Source organism: Simochromis diagramma, unplaced genomic scaffold (genome assembly GCF_900408965.1).
Source record: "Simochromis diagramma unplaced genomic scaffold, fSimDia1.1 OVJJ01000816.1, whole genome shotgun sequence".
NCBI lineage: Eukaryota > Metazoa > Chordata > Actinopteri > Cichliformes > Cichlidae > Simochromis > Simochromis diagramma.
Genome location: NW_024386908.1, coordinates 18,809,010 through 18,828,121, shown reverse-complemented (window position 1 = coordinate 18,828,121; position 19,112 = coordinate 18,809,010). Strand labels below are relative to the sequence as shown.

Here is a 19,112-nt window from a genome sequence, read left to right as displayed (position 1 = left end):
CTGTGTACTTCCTGTTTTACTTTGACAGTCTCTCGTTAGTATGCGTCACGTTGTGTTCACTCCTGCCCTGTCTCGTTATGTTTATCAGTGTCACCTGTGTTCCCCACCTGTGTGTAATCTCCCTGTGTTCTCTGAGTGTATTTAAGTTATGTCTTCTGTTATGGTAGTTGCTGGTTCGTCTGTGTTGTTTCCCCTTGGTCTCCCTGCGTCTTCCCGTATGTGTTTCTCCGGACCTCCCTGCATCCTCATTCTGGTTTGTCTTCTTAGTTTACCCAGTTTAGGTCTCCAGTTTCATGTTTTGTCGCCACCGCTGTTTGTACTTACCCACCACTGTAAATAAACACTCACCTGCACCAGAGCTGCTGCCTTTTTGGTCCTTTTCTACAATCCCACACGGCTTGCCCCGCAAACCGTGACAGTGGTTCCCTTTTTTTAATTAATTAATTTATTTTTTTGTTGCTGGGAGTTGGAACCCTATTAGTTAGGTTGTTTAATATTTCCACTAAGTACTCTTTAAAATACCAGAATAGGGAGAGGATGGTGTAGGTTTAAGTTTATTAGATTGATCAGTATTGTGAAACTATGAACAATTTTTTTTGCATACAGGTATAACAGAATAGCTTTATTGTTGTTGTTCTTTTTTTTTAAACTTGAGTATGAACTTGTACAAAATGCAGCAAGATATTAAAAAAAAAACAGTTTTATTGATTAAAAAACACTATATCGGATTCATGTTGGTATCGGCAGATATCCAAATTTATGGTATCGGACATGAAAAAGTGGTATCGTGCCGTCTCTAGGCTGAACACAGCAGTGTCCTCAAATAACCACCACTGAATGCACAAAAATGTCCAGCATTGAAAATGATGCAGCAGACCACACCGCATGCCGCTGCTGTCAACTAAAAAAGGAAACTGGATCTGCATGTATGAGAGAATCAGTCTGTGGTGGTGAAGTTTTCTTTGGTTGATCTAATATCATCTTAGTGGTTTGAATGCCATATCTTGAAGAACAGCACACCTCTCAAAACGCCGCAATGAGCAACACTCACACATCATCACACTGGAGCGTCTCACACTGAAATAAAATGCCACACAAACATTACTGCAGTCTAACAGCTGTTTCCACAATAATGATAAAAGCATCATTCAAAAAAGAAAAATGTATCTCAAATTTGTTTGGGAGTTATGGCGCTGAGTTTGTTAAGCTTAATCAACTCATTTAGCAAATCATAATCCAGTAAACAGAACTGAAGTGTGGCTGAGCAGTGATTGATTTTTTTGGATGTGCAGCCGTCACCTGTAATGTGGAAAAGGATCACATCCTCCAAAGTGAGAGTTTTTAAAGAGTTTTTAATACAGTGTTCCTGATAAAGTGCTCAGTTACTTTATAGATGACTGATATATATGACACTAGATATTGTTTACCTTTAATTTCTTTATCAGAAGTCTAAAAAGAACAATGTTATGTAGTTTGATAGCAAATACTGTTACACTAAAATATCTTAGAACAATGTCACGTACACCTTTTAAGTACAGTTTACATCATTTATAAATGTAATACATAAATAAATGTATATCTATATGAATCTGATTTTTTCTTTGAAGCATGTTGCCATTTCGTGACTGCAGGAAGGTTAGCAGATGTCATGGCCTTTAACTTCAAGCAGTTGAGGTTTTGGTAAGGAACATTTCTGGGAGACATCATTTTCACATCACAGTTTCTGAACCACAAAGAGGTGCACCTAGACGAGAGGAAGATGAAAGCAGGTCGGTAAGAATTCTTTTAAATCTTTTTGTGTTTTTGTAAGTGGTTACTTAGAAATAGGTCATAGCGTTTACAGAACTCCCACTCTCTGCTGGTTTTCTAAATGTGTGGCGTTAATATAAAAATTACTTGACTATAAACTTACAGAGTGCAGTAAGTTTTTTTTATATTTATATAAGATATTTAAAGAAAGACTAATCGATGTTTATATTTTAAACGTCTTTGATTCGATATAAAAAAACACTGGAGAACAGACACTACATAAAACGACACAGTTGTAAAAGAATCCAATAAAGACATATTAAAAGGGGCTTCCCAGATTAAGAAATTACCAGATACTGAGGTGGGACTTTATCACTTGCAGGTGGAGATGTGTGCTCTGAAGTCGATTAGGTCACACGTGAAAAACAGGAGTCTGAGTCATTCTCACCTTGAAACCTCAAAGACCCAGTGTGCACAAGCGTACATTAAACCCTTAATGCCACCATCACTTCCTGTAATTTAAGATTACACTTCTTAAATGCTCACACCCAGTGTTTGTCATATTTGAAAGACAAATAAACTCATGCCAATTAAAATTTCATTGATTCAAAACATACAAGGAGGCTTAATAAAAGCTCTATTTAAAAAGAATTTAATGCTGTATCTATAGCTACTAATACTTTTATTATTAACAACTTCATTAATAGTATTAAAATTGATATTATGCTTCCAACTGGCTTGATAACACGGAGCTGAAATATCACCCACTAATATAGTTTGAATATGTTACAAGTAGAAGGAGTGATGGGAACACTGTTGTCTATAAAAACATTTTTAGTTTGTTTCTGCTCTGAGGTATGTTGAAAAACAGCCCCACACTGTGATGTTCCCATCTCCAGACTTCACAGTTGGTGCGGTGTTTTGATGTTCCTAAGGTAACATACAGTGCCTTCTGACCTAACATGGTTTGTGTATTATGACATCCAAAGACTTTAATTTTGGTCTCAATCCTAGTATTTCACAAGCTGGTTAAATGTTCTTCAGCAAACCTTAAACACACCTCAATGGAGTCTTGCGCGTTGAGCGTGCATACAGGCCATGTCGTTGGAATTGTACCTGCTGACCTTCATGTCTTTCTCTAGCTCTCCACAAACGCTCCTTGGCTCTTGGATAACTCTTCTGATAATTATTTTCACTTCTGTCTGAAGTTTTGCGAGGAGCACCTGGTTGTGGTGGGATTATGGCCCCAACAGCGCTCACTGGAACATTCACTGGTTTAAAAGTTTTGCAACAATAAGGTTGTGAAGATCTTGAGAGAGCTTGTTGGTTTTATCCATTATGAGATGTTTCTTGTGTGACACCTTGGTAATGAGACTCTTTTTTTAGGTCATCAGTTGGGACTGAACCAGCTGATTTCAGCTGGAGTCAAGACACTCGATGCATTTTTACACTTCCCTTTCTTTATGTGTTCAGTGCTTTTTCACTATGTCATTTCACATAATTTATGAACATCTAAGGTTTGATTTTTTTTGGCATGTGTGGATTGGATGGGTTGTTACCTACATCTGGTGAAAAGTTCATGTCAATGGCACCTTTAGAATCATATTTACTTAGAAAAGAATGTCATAATGATTTCTGTTGTTTCTATTTTCTTTTCCTAAATTTAGTCTGTTTTCACAAAAAAGTGGGTCCAATGAATGACATCTATCTTTCACACACACCAGCATAAAAATCAGGATGTCCATTAGGAGTTAAAGGAGAAATCTAAGGAGCTAAAGATGGTGTTGGTGTAAATCCAGGATGTTTTACTGTCTCAGGTTTTATGCATGAGTATTTAATTTAAAAAATAAAATCTAGTCTTCTAGGTTTTAAAATCACGAGATGAAGAACAACATGTCATATTACAGAGTTTTTTTTAAAAACAAAACAAAAAACAATCAAAAATGTAGAAGCAGTGTGAGAAATAACTTCACCCATGATTCAGTAGCATGCGCTTTGGCAACAATAACTAAGAAATAATGGTTTTCTGCATGACTTTATCAGTTCTCACATTGTTTTGGAGGAATTTCAGTCCACTCTTCTCCACCACTACCTTTAAGCTTTAAGTAGAAATAAGTCATTTGCACTGATATGCTGTATCTGGCTTTCACCAAACAAGGCTCTGGGCATTATAGCCAAACGCTTAAGTCTCGTCTGTCCAAAAGACATTGTTCCAGAACTCTTCGGGTTTGCTCAGATGCAACTTTGCAAACCTGAGCAGCTGTCGTATTTCTTTTAGACAAAAGAGACTCCTGGCAACCCTTCCAAACAAGACATGCTTGTTTCTTCCTTTTCTATTTGTAATGTCATATAACCTTTAACATGCTAACTGAGGCCTGTAGATGGAGCACTGGGACTTTCACTTATTACCTGGCTGGCAACAGTCTTTCTCCGTGTACAAAGATGGGTGTCAAATTGTTTGGCAATGACCTTTTCACCCTTCAAAGACTGATGTTGATGCTTGTAGGTATTTTGTTAACACAAACCCGAATGCTCCAGAACAGCAACTGTCTGCTTTTATAGAAGTTCTTGTATTTCCTGATATGCAAAACCTTTGAACTGAAAGGTGTTGAGGGTGTATTTTCCTCTCACTTTGACTGCGTTTGTTTCCTGGAGGGTTTTTTGTAATGAGCTCATTTTCCGAGACCAACATCAACCTGCAGAGTTCATAACTTTAGCTGAAAGATAAACCAAAGTGACATAGGTAGCAACATTTTTCTGGCCATATTGTTCAGTTTGTGATTTGTTAATTTTGAGCTCTTTGGGACTCCATATCAGTGTGTGCAACACTGGAAAAGGTTACCCTTTGAAGACGAAAGTCTGAGCATTGCTTTTGGGTACAAATCATTCATCTTAAAAAAAAAAAAACGATGAAAAAACAAGCAGTTTAAAAAAAGTGACACTTCCAAAACAATCTGTTATTTTTTTGGGAAGAATATCATTTTTGTTTTCTTCTTCTTCTGCAAGAACCAATTCACTCACTGTATTTTATATATTTTTGTGTACAATGTTTTTCATGGAGCAGAGATGACTGGAGCGACAAATGCAGTGGGAAAAAAAATCAGTAGTTCACAGCTGAGACAAAAGAGAGAAAACTTGGGCAGATTTCATCACTGCTATGAGAATATGAATAAATTTTCAGCGTTGTCAGTGCTTTTTATTTTTTCGAAAAGTCAGACAAACTTGGTTACAGAAATCAGACATGCACAGTATCAGTTCAATAAGTGTGTGTGTCTGTGTGTGTGTGTGGAAAACCCATTAAAACATGGGGTTTTCTTTTTTTTTTCTTCAAAAAATAAGAGAAAGAATCATGTACTCCAGTTTCTCTAATGTGAACATTCAACTGAGTTTCAGTTTTCAGTAATTTTAAATTAAATACCTTTTTTCTGTCTCAGAATTGCCACTGGGGGGCGATGTAAGCACAATCAGTTGAGACACTGAGGCAGTGCTCCCTCATTTAACAAAAATGTTTTAATTTCCCATTTCTAATCATTTGATAATCAAAAGTGCCATTTACTGTTACTTTACACCATAAAGACCTTCTTCCCTGCCAATAGGACCTCTAAATATCATTACACTTTCACACGTAAGTCATTTAAACACGTCACTAATCACTTTTCTGAGATTTTACTGGCTATATTACCGATCAAATGTAATAACTGACTAAATGTGAGGAATAGCCTTTTTTAATACATTTTGATTTTTCAGCACTTTTAATACAAAAGATTGTTTTACTTCATTTACAAACCAAGAATCTGTTTCAGCAATAAATTTTCCATTTCCAACGTTTCTTTTCTATTATTCAGTTTAGACACATCTGTTTTCATATTATTTTTATTTTGGGAATCTATAACTGCAGTTCTGCTTCTTAGCAATGTGTTTAACAGCTTCCTGCTTCGATCAAAATCTGACTTCACACATTTTCTTCCCTCTTTAAATCAAATTACAAAATTCACTATTAAAATGTGGCTCAAGGTCTCGGAGGGCTTGTTCTGCACCCACAGAGCATGCTCCGTAGAGTCCTTGTCCACCTGACTAAGGCTACGTTCACACTGCAGGTCTTAATGCTCAATTCAGATTTTTTGATCAAATCCGATTTTTTTTGTCTGCTCGTTCACACTACAAATAAAATGCGACAGCAAACACGCTCTAGTGCAGGGGTGTCAAACTCAAATAGACAGTGGGCCTAAATTCAAAACTGGAACAAAGTCGCGGGCTAACATTATATTTATTGGGAAAAAAAAAATCTTCCTCTAGATATAAGAATTAATCTTTTCTTATGGACTCAAATAAGTTTTGCTGGAAAACTGAATATGGAACAAGCAAAGCTTAATACTAAACAATATATATATTAGCTGTATAATACCAGTAGGCCAGCTCCAATAGTAATTTGGTATGGCTTCACGGGCCAAATGTAATTAGGCTGCGGGCCAAATTTGGCCCGCGGGCCAGTTTGACACCTATGCTCTAGTGTGAACGCTCAAAGCGGCCCGCATGCGCAAAAGAGGACGTCACACACAACGCACTCTGTTTAGACCCAGAGCAAACAATATTGTTTGACAGATGGCCCTTAATATAAAGACTTCGGACTTCACGTTTCCCAATTTTTGCTTTAAGTTATTTTGTTATTTACATAATAATGTAAATAACCTAATAATTATCCTTATTGCTGTTTTAGAGGACCGGTGCTTCAAAGGATAGTTGCAGATTTCTGTCCGAATCTGCAGATTATGCAGTACAAATAAAATGTTAACGTTTCTCCAGCGTTGTCTTCCCAGCAGTTTCACCAGATGGCCAGGAAGCGTTCGCGATGTCTTCTTGGGCGCTTCTCCGGCGCTGATAATTGGCATCTGTCTTGTGTCAGTGACGTAAAAGACGGATTTAATGGGACTTGACCGTTCACACAGCAGTCGCTTTCTGAAACATTGGATATGTATCGGATTCAGTACCACATACGAAAGTGACCCAGATCGGATTTGAAAATATCGGATTTGTGCCGTTCACACTGTCATACCATGATCGGATATGGGTCGCATAGGGTCAAAAAAAAATCATATTTGATGCGCTTTCGCCTGCAGTGTGAACGTAGCCTAAGTGATGTCACTCTGCACAGCACCATTTAACAATTATGTGACCCGACTCTGCTGAGCTTCTACATTCATCGTCTTACAGCCGCTTGTGTGAGTCTTCCTCTAAAAAAGAAAATGTGGATTGGACAGCCGTGTTATGAAAAGCAACACCCTGTATTCTTTCAGTGTTTTAACATCCGAAAGTAAACATTTAAACTAATTTTTGATGTTTTACCAATTCACTGCAGTTTAACTTTTGACCAGCAGGTGGAGCCGCTGCACCACAAACAGCCAGTCCTGTGTTCCTCCTCTTAGTTTGAAAACATGCTTCAGATAAACATGAAGATTAATGGGGGTAGTATTATATGTATGTGTGTGCGCTTGGGTGTGTGTGCGTTAAACCCCTATTTCCCCCAAATACACAAAAACAAAAATCTGTGTTAAAAGCCTGAGACTCAACTTTCTGTCCTCAGAATGATTTCATGTCTTTTATTAATAATGTTTAGTACAAACACACAAACAGCTGCAGATGGATGTTTATCAACGACAAACTAACATGGGGAGTTATTATCATTAAAGAAAGTGATTTAATCACTCAACACACACTCCTTTTAATCATAAGGACTCCAGGTACTTTTATTTTGGAGGGAACACAGATTAAACAAATTTAAATATGATTTCCCATGCTCCTTAGCAGCAGAGGCGGCGCTGAATGGACACAGCAGATTACAGTAGAGCGGACCGACAGACACTGGAAAATGTGTGTGTGGATATTATGTCTGCAAGCACAGAGAGAAGGTGTGTGTGTGCTTGTGTGTGTGTGTGTTAGCCAGAGGAGCAGCAGCCTCCAGCGGGCGTGGCCTGTGGTTCATCATCAACAATCTGTACACCCCGCCTACTTGATGCTGATTGGCTGGCTCCGTTGCCCTTCAACCTCTCCTCAGCCTGAGCAGTTTCCATCATCCCTGAAAACACAGTAGACCAGTTCAGAGGTCAAAGGTCAGATCCCGAGTTTAAAAGAAAGTTTTTTTTTTACGCCCCGTTTCCTACAGATTTGAATTCTGCACACATGTTTGCACACCACTGATTTCAACCTTAGAATTATTGACAGAAACTTTGTGTCAAATGAACAGAATTCACTCACTGGCCTATTTGTTCAGTTAACCTGTTTAGTGTGATCGCAAACATCTAATCAGCCAATCCTGGACAGAACTGCACCTGTCTATGACAAAATGTCTAGGGATATGGTTAATGTGATTAACTAATGTGATTTGGACAAGCTGCCAGGAAATCAAGCGATTTAACAAAATGTGTTTTATAATTAAAGAATGAATCATGTCCGCTTTAAACAAAAATATGTTGTAAAAGTTGTTCCTTAAGCCTCCAAAAAATATAAAGTTTGCTGCTCTTTGATTTTTTTGTATTGTGAAAAAAAAAATTAAAGATGCTGTCGGTCTTACTTTTACACAGATCCAGAAAGAGTTCCTCGATGCCTTTATTTAGCTTGGCTGATGTGTGGTAGTGTTTGGCTCCCACCGACTCGGCATAACTGCACATGAACATGAGAGTGGCCATTAAACTTTGCTCAGACTCAGGACATCGTCGCTGCTCACAGCTGAGCAGCTCGGCGTGGAAAATATAAAATAATGATGCTCACTTTAATTTTTCTTCATTATATTTTCTACTAATAATAAAAGTATTATTGACTAATAAGCAGCAGTTGTTACCTCTCAGCCTCTTCCACTGAAACATGTCTGTCTTTGTCCAAATCTATTTTATTACCTGCAAAGAAAACAAACCTTCAGTAAAATGCCCAATTTAAGAATCACTTTAAGGTCACATCACATTATACTTTATAATCTATGATTAGCAGTTGTAGTCAACCAAAGATAATCATTACACAGTCAGAGAGTTTCATGCAAAAGTAGTCAATCACATCTCCGAATGATGGACGGGTCTCCATCAGTCTATGCAGAAATGCTCAGACTTGCCTGCACACAGCCACTTCCACCAGCTCTCCCGGTGGAGCACTAAGGCATTCCCAAACCTGCTCCTGGGTCCGCCCCAGGCTCTCCTTCTAGTTGAGGTGCCCAAAACCACCTGAGCTGACTCCTTTTAATCTGGAGGAGGTGCGGCTCTACTCTGAGCCCCACCTCACCTTGTCTCTAAAAGAGAGCTGTCACAAAAATGTTTTCTGGCACTTGTATCTGTCATCTCATTGTTTCGGTCACTACCCAGAGCTGAGCTGGGAATGTGGATCGGCCGGTAAATCACCAGCTTCACTTTCACACTCAGCTCTCTTCATAACAACAAATTGGTACAGCTCTCGCTCCCTCCTTCGCTCACACATTCAAAAATATCCTGAGATACTGAACTCCACTTAGAGCAGCAACCAAGAACCACAACCTCAGACGTGGAGGTGCTCACGCTTTTCCCTCCCACTTCACATCTGACCTCGCCCCAGAGTCAGGTGGAAGTTGCCGCTCAAAGTTAAAGAACTACATCGTCTGTAAACAGATGAGAAATTCTGTCCAGAAAAACTACCAACGAAAAACAAACAATAGCTACATACAGAGAACAGCTCTGTCAGAGTCCAACACCTACTGAGAACGAGCATGATGCCAACTGCGCTCTCACTACAGCTGTACAAGGAATATACCACACACTCCCAGTAGGAGGTTTGTGAGTCCAGAAATTACAGAATGATTGTGAACTCCCACAGATCCTCATATATCCTCATGAGGATGAAGAGCTTTCGCAGTGTTCCACAACAGAGACAGAAACCACATTGTTCCTCATAAGTCTGATGTGATCAGACATTCATTCAAATTCTTGAAACCAAAGCTACAGTCAGCACTTTCACTCTGACAGTCATTTATTCCACTGATATAAGCACTGATCATTGCTCCCTAAAAGCTCTCCAGCTTCTTTTTGCTTCCTTACAAAAGTTAATATTTAGTGCTTAGGTTCACTTTTAGCTCTGATTGGGTCTAGGGGCCACCGTGTGTGTGTAATATATATATATATATATATATAAGTTGTTGTTGATAATAAATTAATTAAAGCAATTAGAGCCGGTTAGGAGCCGAAAGAGCCGGCTGTTTTTAGTGAGCCGAGCCAAAACAGACTGTTTTCTAAAAAGAGCCGGAATTCCCATCACTAGTCTCCACCAGCCACTGACGAAAACATGCACCTTCTGAAGTGCACAGAGGTTTTTATAAAAGTACAACACTGAAAAATATTTATAACGCTGAGTGTTAAAGCTGAGAAGTTATTTTCTCAGCTACTGATAGCTGCATGCAAATCCACCCGAGCTGAATGTGATATCTATTTATAGATGCAAACACCCACAGTAATGATTTGAATATTTCTGTGCAGGCATCTGAACTGTGAACTGGATGTAACAGGTACGTTAACGATGCAGCGCTCAGCTCAGAGGGAGCACTTTGAAGTGCTCATGTGATGTGGAGTCTAATTAAAAGCAAAATCAAAATTTCCAAACAGCAGATTTGATAACTGTACGATAGGGTCCAAACACATGACAAACGCAACATCACCAACATAATCCAGTTATAACTGTACAAATTGCCCCCATGAAGCCACATACGGACTAACAACATCATATATTTAGCAGCTATGGCAACAGGAGCAACAGAGGAGGCCCAAACGTCCAGTGTGCGTGACATGAAATCTTAAAAACAAACGCTGCTCATGAGGTTTATTTTCTCTGTTTTCCTCCTCAGCTCATGTGTTCACATGAACCACACAATTTACCAAACTCCCAGCCAACCCTTAAATCTACTTCTATTTATCTATATAACCACATCAGAAAAAAAAAAAAAAACAGTGTTGATGCGAGAGAGACGAGTCATCGCTGATATTTAAGTCAGTGTGCTGCTAGTGACACCTTAAAGGATCATTTCACTTAATTTCAGCCAGCTTCCTTTTAATACAGGGATGTCAAACTCCGTTTACGTAGTGGGTTTGTTTTATAATAAAACATAACCAGAAAACATTTCAATAGTAGATGTGATCTATGATATGATAATTTATCAGTTACTTTATTACTGTGATATGATCGGGTGTGGGAGTGATGTTGGGCATTAGTGGGAAAAGCTGTAAAATTTATGAAATACAGTTTAAAGTCCAAAATGTATGTCCTCCTTCACACTTTCCTGCTGGGGCGATTCCGGCCCCCAGGCCTTATGTTCGCCCCCTTGTTTTAAGGTGTCTGTCTACAGCAGGGGTGGGGAAACTCAAGGCCTCGAAGGCCAGTGTCCTGCCGGTTTTAGATGTGTCCTTGATCCAACACAGCTGATTTAGATGCTAAATTACCTCCTCAACATGTCTTTAAGTTCTCCAGAGGCCTGGTAATGAACTAATCATTTGATTCAGGTGTGTTGACCCAGGGTGAGATCCAAAACCAGCAGGACACGGGCCCTCGAGGTCTGGTCTACAGGGTGAAAATGAAAACCATTGAGTAGGTACGAAACCATGCAGTTCCTCGAATGTCCACTAGAGGCTCCCATGTTACAATTTCCAGCTTTACAGCAGAGATAAATGTTTACAGCCCAACACACAAACTGGACTCTAAAGGTCATTTCTTTTCATATCTTTATAACTCCTTAATTTGTATTTTTTAAAGGCTTAAAGTTTGTATTATTAGGGGCGTGGCCTCTTTGACTGACAGCTACAGCTGTTCTAGCTGCTAGCTGTCTGCTAGGCTTCACCTCAGCTAACTGGAGTCCCTGAACTGGACGCCTGGACCGTGTTTCCATTGTAGATGGAAGATGGGCAGAATGCAGGCAGTAATCACAACCCTACAGAGACACAACACCTATTTAAAATGAACCAAATCTCCTTTGCACTTTTAATAATCAATATTTTTGCCCACTTGGTTTTCATTAACTTATTCTTTACTTCCATTAAAAAAAATTAAACCAGTTCTAATTTTCAGTAATCTTTGTGTTCATCTCTTTTAGCTCCCTTTTGGGTCTCCACCACTTTCTGATAACTTACCTACTATACATAAACAAATCTCGTTCCCCAACATTTTCCTCAACTCTTTCACCCAGTTCTTCACCTGCAACGACAACAAAGCACTCAGGTCAAATAAACCCTTCATAAAACCAAGATACAAATAATGAAGTAATTATAATGCAGACAGGAACTGAAAGAGCAACATTATGATCATAATTAACATTCTGAGAAACAAAGGGTTTAACATCCAAAGACCCACAGACAGACTAAACTTTTTATTTGTAAGATGTTTCAATCTTAATGTTTACTCATCTTAAGACTGGAAATACTCTGACTGCACTTTTCAGTTCTGATTACCAAACTATAGCCAGGCAATTCAGAGTAGGTCCTAAAAGTTTAAATTAAATACCATTTCTTTAATGAACTTTTCAGCATTTGTCTATAACAAAACACTGATTGTTTTGGATCGACCTTTTTCAATCCAGAGGGTCAAGTGATCACCAGCAGCCATGTAAACTGTCTTTTACTTTTTGTAAATTATTTAAAAAGAAATTTTACTTCCTGGATGAACTGTAAAGCTTCTATATAGCTGCTCCAAGGTTGTGGATAAAAGGACACAAAACTGGTTATTTGTTTGTAACGAGTTTAACTTCCACTGCTGTTTTGTCATTTCCATAATGACATGTTGTCGAGAGTCTGCTTTTACGATGTTGGATCATCAAACGTTTTCAAAAGTACCTTCTGAAAGGAGTCTTCATCTGTTATGTCGTACACTAGTATGGCTCCATTGGAGTCTCTGTAGTAGATGGGACCTAAGGCGTGGAAGCGCTCCTGACCCGCTGTGTCCTGCACAACCAGACAACGTTAACACCCAAAAACTTTATTCAGAAGATTAGCGAGAATAAAAACTACTTTGAACGCAGCTTTACCCATATGGCGAGGTTTACTCTTTTTCCTGTGATGTTCAGCTTCTTTGTGAGGAAGGACGCCTGCATAGGAAGAGGACAACATGATTATTTTAATAATTTCACAAACTCAATTTGAATAAGATTCATCTCAGCAAAGTAATATTGAAAGGAAGCTCAACAACTAAAAAACACAAAATAAAAAATGGATAAAATGTTAAATAAGATACTAAACAAAATAAAGCAGCAGAAAAAAAGCTCAATAAATTTCCATTAAACTAAATTAAATAAAGCATCTCACCAATTAAAAATGCTAAAATATCAAAAACACAAGACAAACAGTTTGTCATGTAAATGTAAATAAAAACAGAATGTAATGATTTGTAAATCCATGAATCTCGATTTACAATAAAAGAGAGAAACGTTTAAACTGAGAAAATGAAACATTTTAATAAAAAATATGAACTCATTTTGAATTTGATACCAGCAACATGTCTCAATAAAACTGGCATGTTGCCCACACTGCAGCATCCTCTCTTCTTTTAACTACAGTCTGTAAAACATCTGGGCTGCTGCTGTTGCTGCTTTGCCATATTTTTCATTTCGCGATGCTGATGCTGTTTTCGGCTGGTGTAAGGTCCTGACTGCAGGCAGGTCTGCTGAAATATGAAGGCCTTCCCTGCCTGGACGGGAGCAGATGCTCACTCTCACACTTTTTTTTTGGACTGGAGATAGTAAAACAAACAAGTGCTAGAAAATAAAATAGAAACTAAACAGTAGAAAATATGCACAATAAACTGGTGGATGGTGAAAAAAACATAAAGTCTGAGATTATTTTAGCTGATAAATCCCCAAACATATTCTGAAACCGCTTCAGCTCTGTGCACGTGCCCTTTGACCAGAAGTTAAACCAATAATTTACGAGCATCTCTGCTGAAATCAGCCTTCTGCAACAACTTTTGTAACTTCTCACATTTTACCACAAAAACATCTGCAAGTTTTATGTTAACCTGTCAACTGATTTCTGTCGACAGTCTGCGCAGCAATAAACCAAAGACCAAAGTCCTGCCGAGCAGCAGGCTGTGGCTTTTCCCCTCCGTCCCAGTCACGTATGATTTATTGAAGCGTTCTCTGGGAAAGTCAAACCCGAGATTAAGATTTCAACAGCAGAATTTACGTGACGGCTGGACAGAGCAGAGGGGAGAGATTTATGGTGGAGAGGTGAGAGGAAGGCTGAGAGTGGGGCTGTGACAGTATGTGATTAAGGTTGGGAATTAGTGTGTAAATGTGACGTCGGTCAGCTGACTGCACTGCTCCACGAGTGCTCTGACCTCTGAGGTTTTAAACCAAATCTACGGAGGCCCAAACGTGCCAAAAATGAAATCAGTAACTGATTCTAATTCCCCCAACTGTTTACTTCAATTTTAAACCAGTTTTCCTTTTATGTGCTTTTTCTGTTTACTTCCAAAAACTGTCTGCTACATGACTGAAATGCTAAATCCAGGGTTGGATAATGATTCAGACAATTATCAGACCAGTTAGTTGAAAATGACCACAAGTTGAGCCAGTTTTATCATTTTAATATAAAGTACTGGTTCTGGGTAAACCTACAGCAGGTGAAACAAACAGCAGGAACTAGTTTAAACTCCCTTAACTCAGAGATGTCCATCAGCGGCACTGCTAATAAACATCTTTAAATCCTTCTGAACTGAGAGGATGACTGGAAAATGCATACACACAGACACTTTTCTTCACAGTCCCATGACAAATCATGACAGTTCAATAATGCAGAGCTCGTGCTGGCGAAAAAAACCCATCAACAGCCTTTGGAAGTTTCTCCTAATCCTCTCATCTAAAGAACGCTGAGATGCTTCGTTTGACACTCGTGCTGTGCTCACGCTTTAAGCTTCAGTGAGATGATCCTTTATCCACGGCCAGCAGACTCTGCAATCAGCTGGGATGCCCCTTTGTGCGTCACATGAGAGTGAGCGTAGACCTGAGCCTTGCAAGTGTGATGCCGAGGTTCATTCACATGACCATGTGACTGCGACGCTGTCCCCGGAAAACCTGGAGGGCTTGCTGATCCTCGTCCTCATCAAGGATCCTCCAAACAGCCGAGGCCACGAAGCAAACACAAAGACGGCATTTTTACTATGCGGTGAACGGAGTTTGTGGCGAACCCACATCTTTCCCCAGCCTACATCCCCCACAATGCCTTTCAGCAACTCCACACATCCTCATTAAGCAGAGTTTAAGTAAGAGTGAGAGTAACATCTACAGTATAAAGTTCACAGAGGGAGAAAAAGAAAAGTATCAACTACTGCCTGCAAAGAGAGCTTAACGGGCTCAGCTGTGAGTGAAATGTTAGTACTGAGGTGGTCACTGTGTTCACCGCCTCCAGGTGAAGTTCTGCTGGTCTGACGCCTCTCTCCATCTCTGCACTTTGCTATAAGTTGAGCACTAAGCATCAAACCCCAAGTGGGTGTGTGACATGATCTTTGCGTATCAGGTGATTCTTCCGCACGTATTTAAGGTTTTGTGAGCGAGCTAATGAAATGTTATGTGAAGTTTTAACAATTGTACACACAGAAAGGTTTTTGAAAGCAAAAAGCTTATCTGATTTGTGAAGCTGAAATTAATAAATTGTGCGTAAATGATCAGTAATTATTCAGGTTTGGATGAACACATTTGTGAAATTGTTTTAGTTGAGGGCAGATTGCTCTGCATTTCTGTGGGGATTGAGCGCGAGTGCGTGCGTAAGTCCTCGAAAGTTACACAAATCGTTGCACACATTTATAAAGCTTACGCCTATGCTTGTGGCTCACATCATACAATATTGCAACACTTCGCTCTATGTAATTTCGCTCTATATTTCGCAGTCGTGTTCATCTTTGGAGCAACATACTTAAGCAAGCAGGTTTTCTCAGCATAAACTACACAGTCCAAACAGCGCCGTGTCCTCACTGATGACACTCTGCAGTCCTGCGTGAATATTAAAGTGACTTCTTACAGCCCTGATACGGAGAAGCTCTGCAGTGATGTTCAGAAACAGAAATCACACTAAACAGTGAGAAAAGTATCATTTAATATGCTTTTATTTTGAAATAAATATCTATATATTGTGGACCCTGAGCTGGACGGTTGATTGCTGCCTGCGTCTTAATGAAAGGACACAAGACCACAGCGCAGTGAAATGAAGGCATAATTCCATACAAATAGTTTTCATGATTATTATTTATATTTGTAAGTTATTCAGCCACTGCTACGTTTTATTTATATGAAACTGGCCTATTTTTAATTGATTAATTTTCCACAAGGTGTGAACTCAAATAAATCTCCCAAATGTTTTATTTAAAAACACATCTGCACATGGAAGTGTTGTTTTTTTTTCCTCCTCAAAGCATTTGTTAAATAGTTCTTTAAAAAAAAAAAAAAAAGGTCCTATTATTCTAATTATCCGCCCCCCAACTTGAATTTGCAGTGGGGAAAGCTCAAAGTGACTCAAAGATGAAGGAAAGAGTGTCCACTCAGCAGCATGGAGATAAAGGAGGTAAAGGTTTCTGCCTTTGCCTCACAGGGTCTCACCTTTGCTGCTTTTTCACACTTGCCGGTCAGAGCACAACTACATACCAGGAAAACTCTCACCCAACCACCTCGATGTTCAATAAATCTATAACGTTCAAAGGTAAATTAATAAATAAAGTGTGGTGAATCCTTATCAACGGTCTAATCCTGACTCAAACAGCTGGGACAGGTATCAGCAGACAGCGGCCAGAGGACTGCTTGTAAAACAGTAGCAGCCACACGGAAACCTGCAGGGTTTTCCTGCTGTTTCCTTTGAGCTTCTGCTCCTCGGTGAGATGTTGCTGGAAGCTGAGCAGCGCATTTACACCTGACAGCAGAGCAGACAGAAATCGCTCCACATGTGAGCGAAGCAGTCCCACATGCCCAGACACATCTGCACTGCAGGAGTCAGTTACACGCTGACGGTGAAAGAAAAGCAGCGACGTTTCAGTTTCATTTGACTCTCAAATCATCATCGTATGCAACAAGGAATGAGGGAAAGAAATTGCGGTCTTCTGCTTCTGTTGGTTTGAAGTCCTTTAGAGGCAGAAACATTTTATCCCAGGTTTCCAAAAGCCTCAGATTCTAAATACACAGAAACTAATTAATTATTGTGGAAAGTCAAATCACAAGGATTTAGTGTTCAGAGTTTGCATATTGACAACATTTCATCTCATGAATCATGACACACCGCTCTCCCATATATAACCTGCTTTTACATATTGGTATTGTATCAGCAAAACTGGGTCTGTATTTACTTGATATCAGATCAATACCGAAATTTGCGGTTTCACACAGCTGTATTGAGAATCCGAGACCTCACGTGATCACACTGTATCATCAACTAAACTGGTCAACTGGTCAATCACAAGGTCACCCGTACCCTAAATCAGTCCCATCTTACTGGTCCTTTTGGACTCTAATGTGGCCTTTATTTACTAAACGAATATCAAGTTGAATTCAGTAGAACGTTAATCTACAGACTGACATTATAAAGTCATCAGAAACGTGTTTGCAGAGCTCAAAGAGGACGCTAGAGGAAGGACTGCTTTCTGATAGACTTCTACATAACCACCAGGAGGCTCCACCTGCTGGTCACTAGAAAGAATGCAGGTGAGAGGCACTTCAGCTTCAAGTCAAGTAAGCTTCCTCACACTTGCCCCCCCCCCCCAAATCCTTCACCTGTACAAGCTTTTGTTTTTATAATCAAACAGATCGTGCAGGTCACCTTCACTTGTTTCACCTGTGTCTCTTCATCTCCTCACCTCTCTTTCCTCATGCTTCCTGTCGTTGCTACACCACTAAAAGCTTTAAAATGCTCTGTTGGGGGTTCCTGTGGGGCCACAGCTACTCTCTTTTGCCCCTGGCCCCCCTTGGAGATTAAAGCACCCGTGGTGAAAACAGTGAGTGAAGTCAGGTGTATCAGATGTATTTCTGGCTGTTTATGACCGTAAATCTCCCGGAAAAACACCTGACTTTCCCCTCCGTCATCGGATCCGGTTACAGCCACAACACCGCCGATATTTCGCAATAACTCCGCTCCCCCGGTAGGCCCGGGTCAGGAAACACAAGACTCCCCTCCACCTGCCACCTGCAGCGCGCGATGACAGGCACGAGCCCGGCTCCTCCGCCCCTCTTACCTGTAGAGTTGTGATGTGTTTGTCGTTGAATTTGTTCTCGCAGTATCTGAGCACCAGCGACGTCTTCCCCACGCAGCCCTCCCCGAGCAGCACCACCTTGAACGAATAGGTCTTGCCGCTGTTCGCCGCCGCCATGGCTGGCAGTTAAAACTCGCACAAATCCTCCGCTTTTATCCGCAAAACGGGCGTTTTAAGGCTAGCGCTGCTAATGCTAACCCAGTCGGAAATGAAGTCCTGCGCAGCTCACATCAGCTTCCGACTTCAAAAAAGGAGCTAAAATCATGAGAGGGACAGCTCGACAGCACACACGGACCCGACTTCTACCAGAATCTACTCGCAGCTCGGAGGGAAGCGAGTCCAAACCCAGAGACAGATCGCGTTTCACCCTGTGGCCAAAGCCTGATTTTCACCCAACTAATGGCGTCTCTCTCAGCTAACAGTTAGCCGGCTAGCTCAACCAAAGATCGTGTCTGCTCGGAGGAGGACTCACTGAGCACCTTTGTTTTCGTCCTGTTGTCTGTAAAGACACAACGCAGGGAGAGCGATGGAAATACTACATTTAAGGAATCAAAAGAAAGATAGATACCAAAGTTTAGGGAAAATAGAACGTTCAACTTAAATGTCTTAAAATAGAAGACATTGAAACTTTGAAAATAGAAAAGCTTTAATCGAAAAAGTTAAAATTACAAATAACGATGACAAATGGATAAAAAAAACGTAAATGGAAAAATAAAAACAGTAGAATTAAAACTTCAGAGAATTTAACATGAGAGAAGCAGGTGGAAACTCATTTTAAAATGTCGCAGCAGGCTGCTGCCCCTTCCTAAGCCTGGTTGTTTTGGAGGTTTATTCCTGTTAAAAGGGAGTTTATCTTTCCTGCTGTCGCCACTTCTCTGTGTTATTGTAGGCTCTTGATCTCATAGCATAACGCACCTCAAGATGACTGTTGTGATGTGGCACTTTTTAAAACAAAAAGTAGAAAGTCTAAATATCAGAGGAAAAATAAAAGTAAAATTGATATGAACATGAAAACGTGAAATGTCATGACAGAAATAAAGTCAAACATGACTGTGTTGTGTCAAAATAACCACAGAAAGAACTCAAAATAAAAAAACAAAAACAAACGCTTGGGTGGTATACAGGAAAATGATCCTAAAGGGAGCAGC

General features: G+C 39.8%; 1 protein-coding gene across 1 annotated transcript; it reads right to left on the bottom strand.

Moving 5' to 3' along the window:
* Window positions 1-7,317: 7,317 nt before the first annotated feature.
* On the bottom strand, window positions 7,318-18,422 carry rab21 (RAB21, member RAS oncogene family). The gene is made up of 7 exons (XM_040035918.1): window positions 17,947-18,422; window positions 12,767-12,826; window positions 12,576-12,683; window positions 11,877-11,940; window positions 8,585-8,639; window positions 8,318-8,406; window positions 7,318-7,822 (listed from the first exon to the last, which is right to left on the bottom strand). Exons 1-7 carry the CDS (start codon window positions 18,079-18,081, stop codon window positions 7,683-7,685), a joined length of 651 nt encoding a protein of 216 aa, XP_039891852.1. The 5' UTR covers window positions 18,082-18,422; the 3' UTR covers window positions 7,318-7,682.
* Between the last annotated feature and the right edge of the window lie 690 nt (window positions 18,423-19,112).

Coding starts and splice junctions, on each gene's coding strand:
- rab21 (XM_040035918.1), bottom strand. CDS start 18,081: ATGGCGGCGGCGAACAGCGGCAAGACCTATTCGTTCAAGGTGGTGCTG. Junction 12,827..17,946: donor AACACATCACAACTCTACAG/GTAAGAGGGGCG, acceptor CTTCCTATGCAG/GCGTCCTTCCTCACAAAGAA. Junction 12,684..12,766: donor GAGTAAACCTCGCCATATGG/GTAAAGCTGCGT, acceptor CTGGTTGTGCAG/GACACAGCGGGTCAGGAGCG.